The 7,833-nt window shown below is 38.7% G+C and overlaps 1 protein-coding gene across 1 annotated transcript; it reads left to right on the forward strand.

Annotated features, from left to right (window-relative positions):
* Window positions 1-7,610, forward strand: LOC105051807 (probable methyltransferase PMT26). Its single transcript, XM_010932420.3, has 9 exons — window positions 1-154; window positions 1,140-2,427; window positions 2,519-2,668; window positions 3,301-3,571; window positions 3,651-3,761; window positions 4,516-4,693; window positions 4,793-5,065; window positions 6,212-6,406; window positions 7,112-7,610. Exons 2-9 carry the CDS (start codon window positions 1,171-1,173, stop codon window positions 7,338-7,340), a joined length of 2,664 nt encoding a protein of 887 aa, XP_010930722.1. The 5' UTR covers window positions 1-154; window positions 1,140-1,170; the 3' UTR covers window positions 7,341-7,610.
* The last annotated feature ends 223 nt before the right edge of the window (window positions 7,611-7,833 follow it).

The raw sequence follows: 7,833 nt of genomic DNA on the forward strand, positions 1-7,833 counted from the left end.
TATATATATATAAAAGGGAGGCTTAGAACATAGCCGCCCAGCTTTTATTGAGGACCGACTCCTCTGTCCCATTCTTGCGATCGGGGAAGCCCTTTTGTTCTATTTTTTTTTTTCCTTCTATTTTTCTCCAGATCCGGAGTGCTTCCAGCTGAGGGTAAATCCTAGGTTTTCTCTGCTTTCGATATCTTTAACTATGCATCTATTCCTCGTCTTCATGAAATTTTTGGATTTTTAAATGCTTGTTAGATGGATCTTTTAGGTTCTCTGATGGATTCTATGCGGAATTTATGTCGTGGCAAATGCTACTGTTTTTTGTGACATTTGTGATACATATATTTGTGTGGATTTCTTTTATGGTTCTGAGTGTTATTTTGTTGGATGGTAGGAGCTTAAGTGAATTTCTTTTTATTATGGGATATTCCACTTGGAATAATTTGTATCTTTTAATGCAATGGGAAGATTTGATGCAGATCTGGAGCGTTTAAACTTTCATAATACAAGTTTAAATTTTCGATATCATGGCTCCGTCGATTAATTTCTTTGATCTATTTAATCATCTATCAGTTTTCATTTTCAGATTTCACTTTTTTCTTTTTGTCTGTTGACATTAATACAATGCGGAAGTTTTCTTCTACAAATGTGCGATGGCGTTTATGATCTCATTGCTTGCTAATAATATTCTCTAGCTGAATGTCTTCTATAGAAATCAAGAGCTATTTAACCGGTCAGGCATTCTGTTGCTTTGCTGTTGTTATAATCTACTCTTCGTTAAGGTTATTATCTATATGTTTAAGGTTATTATCTATATGTTTGTCTGATGGAATGGCCATGGTGAAAATCTGGTTTCTTAGCGAGCATTGTCCTTTTAAACAATGGGACTTTCCTTTATAAGATTGACATTTTGGAAGCTGGGGTAATAGGTTGAGTCATTTCCTTTGTGGTCCAGTTTTAGTAGATCTGTTTTGGCAAATGTTCTGTATAAATTTCTTGGTTTAGGAATATCTCCTTTGCTGCCGTCTTTCTTTACATCTCCAGTAATTATCAAGAATTTGTATTTGTTGTGGGGAATCGATGTGGAAATGGAGTAGGAACAGTAATGAATTGATCTTCATTTTTGACTATTTTCTTCATTGTTTCAGATATATTCTTTAAGTGGAGTCTTTATGTATAATGGCATTTGGAAGAAGCCCACGGACCGACAATAGGAGGTCATCTTCGCAATGCTCAACGGCTACCCTCATCGTGTTTGTTGCTCTTTGCTTGGTGGGGGTATGGATGATGACATCATCAACTGTAGTTCCTGTCGACATGTCTTCATCAGGGAGCAAACAACAGGTTTCTCAGACTGATTCTAAGCAATTTGAGGATACTTCAGGAGACATACCTGATGGTGTGATGAAAAAGGATGCCAACATTGATGAGGATGAGTCTCCAAATGAAACTGATTCTGAGCCTGCCCAGGACCAGAATGCGCCAGAGAAAACCACGGAAAAGAGGAGCCAAGAAAGCACAGAGGATGATTCAGAAAATGGATCAAATGGCCGGGCCTTTAGTGATGAAAATGGGAAGGGTGAAGGTGGAGAAATAGCTAAGAAAGGTGAAGACACAATTTCAGAAGGTGGTGACATGAATACCACTGGTCAGGAGGATGGACAAGACAAAAGCAAAGAACAAAATTCTGCTGAAAACGCAGACAATGAGCAGGAAGATAACAAAGAGAAAAATCCTGGTGAAATAGCAAATGATGATCAAAAGAAGAATCCACAACAAAATCCTGATGAATCTAACAGTAATGAGCAACAGGAAGATGGCAACAACACTGATGGTAATATCGATGAAACTGCAAGTGATGAGCAAACCGATAACTTTGAACAGAAAACTGATGAAACTAAAAGCAACGAGCAACAACAATCAGACAGCGACAAGATACCCATGCAAAAGGAGGAACCTGATGGTGACAAAGTGCAGGATGGAAAGGATCAAGGCCAATTAGAGCAGGAGGTTGGACAAAACCAAGACAAGGATGCTAAACAAAATTTTAGAGACATCAAAACTGGGAACCAGACAAAGGATCAACTTCCAGGCGAGGTGTTTCCTGATGTAGCTCAGTCAGAGCTTCTAAATGAGACCAATACTCAGAATGGGGCATGGTCTACTCAGGCTGCAGAGTCGAGGAATGAGAAGGAAGTGCAAGCTACTTCTTCATCAGAGGGACAAAATGTGGCATACACTTGGAAACTTTGTAATGTCACTACGGCATTTGATTATATACCTTGCCTGGACAATGAGGAAGCTATCAAGAAGCTTCGATCCACTAGGCACTTTGAACATCGAGAAAGGCATTGTCCTGATGAGGCTCCGACCTGCCTTGTCCCTCTTCCAGAAGGATATAAACAGCAAATTGCATGGCCGAATAGCAGGGATAAGGTATGTAATACATGCGCAGTTTTTGATACTAACATATAACTGCTTCATGTTTTAGCTCACATAAAAAACATAGTTTTAAAATTTACTGCAGATATGGTACCACAATGTCCCTCATACCACGCTTGCAGATTTTAAGGGGCACCAAAATTGGGTAAAGGTTACTGGAGAGTACCTTACTTTTCCTGGTGGTGGAACTCAGTTCAAGAATGGTGCAATCCGCTACATCGATTTCATCAAGGAGGTTTGCTTCTTAGCTTTGTATACTCTGGCTCCATAGATCATTTTTCCTGTCTCACTATGGTACTTTGCCTTTCATTCCTAATGATATTTTCATGGTTCATATTCATCTGGATTGTCCTCTTTTTGTCAATGATCAATTTATGTACCCATTACTCTCAGCCAGGACATCATGCAGTCATTTTCATTTGCCGGTTCCATTAAAGTGGTTTTACTGGGAAGATTCCTTGTCAGTGTGGTCCTATCTTTTGTCGATTGTTTATTTGTATGTGTCTGGTGTATCTGCTAATGAGTGCTTATGTTTTACAAAATGCCTGCAGCAGAATCATGCTCTTTCCATGAGATATTTCCTCCATTCTTGTTTTATCCTATATCACGCGTATTGAGAATGAGGAAGTTATAGTCCATAAATCTCCTTCACATAAACATGTTCACTTATGTGGCCCAATTAATGTTGCACAATGTCTTGTTTTCCAACTTTGATTTTGTACATGCAATTTTATATTTTCTTTTAATACTTATATAGTCTGATAATCGCTTTTGAAGTTCTGTTTTTCAAAGAAAGATATTTATTTACTGGAATTTCTTTTTGGGCATGCATAGCATGATGTCATTATCCTTTTTCCTCTGTTGCAGTCTGTGCCTGCTATAGCATGGGGGAAGACAAGCCGAGTTGTATTGGACGTCGGCTGTGGAGTGGCTAGCTTTGGAGGCTATCTCTTTGAAAGAGATGTGCTTACCATGTCGTTTGCTCCTAAGGATGAGCATGAAGCCCAAGTGCAATTTGCTCTTGAAAGAGGAATTCCTGCTATCTCAGCAGTCATGGGCACCAAGAGACTTCCCTTCCCCAGCAGGGTCTTTGATGTTGTTCACTGTGCACGTTGTAGGGTCCCGTGGCACATTGAAGGTACTTTCAATGTTTAGCATTAACTTTCTTTGTTTTGCAGACATTCAATCTTTGGGACTACCGATATGGTAACCTGCAGGTGGAAAGCTTTTGCTGGAGCTCAATCGACTGTTGCGGCCCGGCGGTTACTTTGTCTGGTCTGCTACTCCAGTGTACCAAAATATTCAAGAAGATGTTGAAATCTGGAGTGGTATTCTTTTTCATTTTCTCCTCCTTTTTTCCTTTTTATGTTTTCAATTATACCTGAAAATCTGATGTAGAGTTGCGAAGACAAGGATTGCAAAGGCTACTGATAATTAGAAGTCTGAAGACAGATTGCTGAATTCATTTCTTTAAAAAAGATGCTGATATCTTTTTTTTCTCCCTATGGGATTCGGGCCAGCCCACTCCAGTGATTTGCTGGATTTTAATAAAAATAGGCCTAGTCCAGCCTAACTTAGCGGATCGTATTGACCCAACCCATGAATCCTATGAGATTTTGGGCCCAACCATCCAAACAGACCCCAAGTATCTCAAGATGAAGCTGGCCTAGGCTTTTGACTCTCAAGAGCCACTTTATAATATGGGACTCTTTTATAATATAGGACTCTTTCTGCTGAATAGGCTGGTGCTAATCTGCACCAAACAATTGATTGCATTTATGTGTTCCATGGATGCATCTATAATACCATTTTTTTTAATGAAAATCATTCTCTTGTTCTGAATTTTGTAAGATCATCTAGTAAAAGCAAACTGCTGGCAAGAGAACCTCAAAATCTACCATAATATTTTGATTTTCCTAGGCCATTGAATGATGTAATACCCCTATTGAAGAGTTATGAGCCTCTAGAATTTAAGAATATCCATTCAATTCTAATTGTTACTTTGATTGGAGAGCAGAAGATACTGGGATACCAGGCTGATGGCAGGACTAACTTGTGATTTATGTGGAAAATTGATGACAGCTATGTCTTCGCTGACAAAGTCCATGTGCTGGGAAATGGTAAATAAAACAGGAAAGGAATTTGTCAACCAAGTGGGTTTAGCAGTATATAGAAAGCCCACCAATAATGAGTGCTACGAGAAAAGAACAGAAAACAACCCTCCGCTCTGCCAAGAATCTGACGATCCAGATGCAGCCTGGTAAGCATCTTGTTTACAGAGTAGATTTTATGCTTCTTTAACCTGCTTGCTTCATTCTCCTGCAATGTATGTGCCGTAAATGTGTTAATATTTGTGTAGGAATGTCCCCTTGCAAGCATGTATGCACAAACTGCCAGTGAGTCCTGCTGTTCGTGGATCTCAATGGCCAGAGGAATGGCCACAAAGGTTGGAAAAAGCACCTTACTGGCTAAATAGCTCACAGGTTGGGGTTTACGGTAAACCTGCCCCTGAGGACTTTGCAGTAGACTATGAACACTGGAAGCGCGTTGTAAGCAAATCATATCTGAATGGAATGGGAATAAACTGGACCATTGTGAGGAATGTCATGGACATGAGATCTGTATATGGAGGGTAAGCAAAAAGCATGCGTATTTGCAGCAAACTGCAGCAATTTTTGGTTCAAATTGGATTTGCAGTTTTTCTCATATTCTAGGATTCTGCTTAATATATTTTATCATGAAACTGCTGCATAACTTTTTGATGGAAATAGTAGTTCATATATCTAGATCACCAATCTGCTCAATATTGACAATTTTCCTCTTAAATGTTTGTCAATATCATGGTCTACACTGAATTTGCTAGTTTGTATTTGAGCTTGAACAATGAGCATCATCCATCTCTTTCAAGTAATTCTTGTATGATCATAGTTCACAATTTTCTTAGTTCCTACATATTTTAAGATCATAGGTATAGAACCAGCAAGGATTCGAAAAGCTTGAACATTGGGGGTTTACCTTTACATGAACAAGAGGTGAATCTGGATTCATGAAGCCAAACTGTTGGGCTATGGCTTGATGGTTACAGTTTTTGGCAAATATGGGACCAACTAGAACTGTTCTAGTTATCGCTTACCATGTCAAGAAATTCTTATGTAGATTGATAATGGAATTTCTTAGTAGAGGGTGGGCCTTCAAACAAAAGCTAAGGTTGCTTCATGGTGACCTGGGTCTTTGGGTTCGAAACACAGAACCAGGCTCTCTGCACGGGTAAAGTTGCATATGTTTGACCCTCACCAGACCCTGCAACAGTGTGAACCTTGTGCACTGAGATGCCTTTTTAGTGATAATGGAACTTCTGGAATAATTGGCTGAGGTTGAACTAATGTGCTATATCTTGCAGTCAGTGTTCGTATGAAGCTAAGGCAACCTACTATTTCTATATCTTCTTGAGAAAAAAATGGAGAAGGAAGACAAGCTTCCTTCCACCATTTGTTAAAAGCCCTAATTAGAGTTTTGAGTACATAAGCACGACTCTCAGCAGTTTTACTATTATTTCTCTATCAAATTGTGCTTTTGGTTTAGTTACTGCCAGATGATATCATCCATCTCCATACAGAATTTTTTCGAGTAAGTTTAAGTCATATTTTCTACTATGATCTGTGTTTTTGTTTGTAAACATTACCAGTGTTTTTGTTTGTAAACATGCCTTTTGAGTTCTAATTGTGAGTCCTATTATGCTGTCACCTTTAATTGTACATTCTGTTATAATTTTTGACAGTTTTGCCGCTGCTTTGCGAGACAAGAAGGTGTGGGTTATGAATGTTGTCTCAATTGATTCACCAGATACACTTCCTGTTATTTATGAACGCGGACTTTTTGGGATGTATCATGATTGGTGCGAATCATTCAGCACCTATCCCCGAACATACGATCTTCTCCATGCTGACCATCTATTTTCCAGGCTAAAGAAGAGGTCAGCTTTGTACATTATTCTCCAGTTTACATGCTGTTTATATTATTCTTGCGTATCTACAACTAGTCCATCCAGTCTAGAAGCATGAGATCTTAATAAGATACTCTGCTATCCTTTTTCAGCATATAGAACCTATAATTAGCAATAGAAAATTGTTCCCATAAAGTTCAAACAAATTAAGACAACATTTGATTTTTAAGAATTTTCATCCTTCAGGAACTAAAATGATTTCCATCCCATGGTGCTATCTTGGTTAGTATTGCTAGTATATATCCATAAAAACCACCTTCCTTTGACGAGTCCTTTGTCACTTGAACACTGCAATTGGGTTAATGGACATTTTCTTGGCTGCTGAAAACAGAAATCTAGGCTTTCTGACTAAGCTTGCAATGTCATCAAAGATTTGTTAAGCATGGCACTTAAGATTTGAATCTCCATGACTAGGTTTTAGTATTTTTTCTGTTATGTTGTCAAAAGTATCACTGCCTTCTTGTCACGTAAAATGGGTGCTAGAAGAATTCATTAGATGATATTTTGTCGTTTATAACACTGGATGCACATGAGATATTTTGATGCCCTTCTTTCATCATATATCTGATCTGTCTCATGTGGCCAATCAGTCTATGCTGAACCTAATGAAAGAACCCTATTTCCCTCTTTCTTCAACAATGTTATCTCTAGCCTGGCCGTGCTTTTACGTTGCAGGTGCAAATTATTGCCAGTAATTGTCGAAGTGGACCGGATATTGAGACCAGAAGGGAAGCTACTTGTGAGGGACAATGCAGAGATTATTAATGAAGTTGAGAGCATAGCAAAATCGTTGCATTGGGAAATCAGAATGACCTACTCAAAGAATGATGAAGGATTGCTTTGTGTTCAGAAGACAATATGGCGGCCAAAAGAAGTAGCGTCAAGCACGACACCAATCTCTTAACATGAATGACAAATTTAATCATTTTTTTGGTAGTTAACCCATATGGTGTTGAGCTGTTTCTGCTGCTTGCTTCCTCCATTATGGTTCCTTGTTGAGCATCGAGAGGTGATTTGTTACAACTTGATTGTTGGTTCTTATGTTTTTGGTAAATGCATTTCACTTTCAAAACCTTAGGTCTGATGTGTATAGGGACATGGTAATGCTATGGGGTGTAGACCCTAACATGAAAAAAATATTTCGTATAACATACTTCAGTGAGCTTAAAGTGCCTGTAGTAACTTGGTTCTTGCTGGTGAATGGGGTAGGTGTGAGAAATTGTTTTAAGAGATTATTAGTGCTTCTTGATGGCTTAAGTTCTGGGGTAAGATGATTGATGTTGTGGTGCCCCACGGAATCACAGAAGTAGTGCTGACTGTTCTAATGGAAAGGAAGAGAACAGCTATCTCAAAACTGAAGACTCTCAAAGACTGAAACGGTGTCAAAATTCATAAAC

This window comes from Elaeis guineensis, chromosome 9 (assembly GCF_000442705.2).
Source record: "Elaeis guineensis isolate ETL-2024a chromosome 9, EG11, whole genome shotgun sequence".
Classification (NCBI taxonomy): Eukaryota; Viridiplantae; Streptophyta; class Magnoliopsida; order Arecales; family Arecaceae; genus Elaeis; species Elaeis guineensis.

What these genes read in the sequence shown, in the direction of transcription:
- LOC105051807 (XM_010932420.3), top strand. Translation starts at nt 1,171, where the DNA reads ATGGCATTTGGAAGAAGCCCACGGACCGACAATAGGAGGTCATCTTCG. An exon ending in GACGATCCAGATGCAGCCTG is followed by an intron (nt 4,694 to 4,792) that starts GTAAGCATCTTG and finishes ATATTTGTGTAG; the next exon opens with GAATGTCCCCTTGCAAGCAT. An exon ending in ATGAGATCTGTATATGGAGG is followed by an intron (nt 5,066 to 6,211) that starts GTAAGCAAAAAG and finishes AATTTTTGACAG; the next exon opens with TTTTGCCGCTGCTTTGCGAG.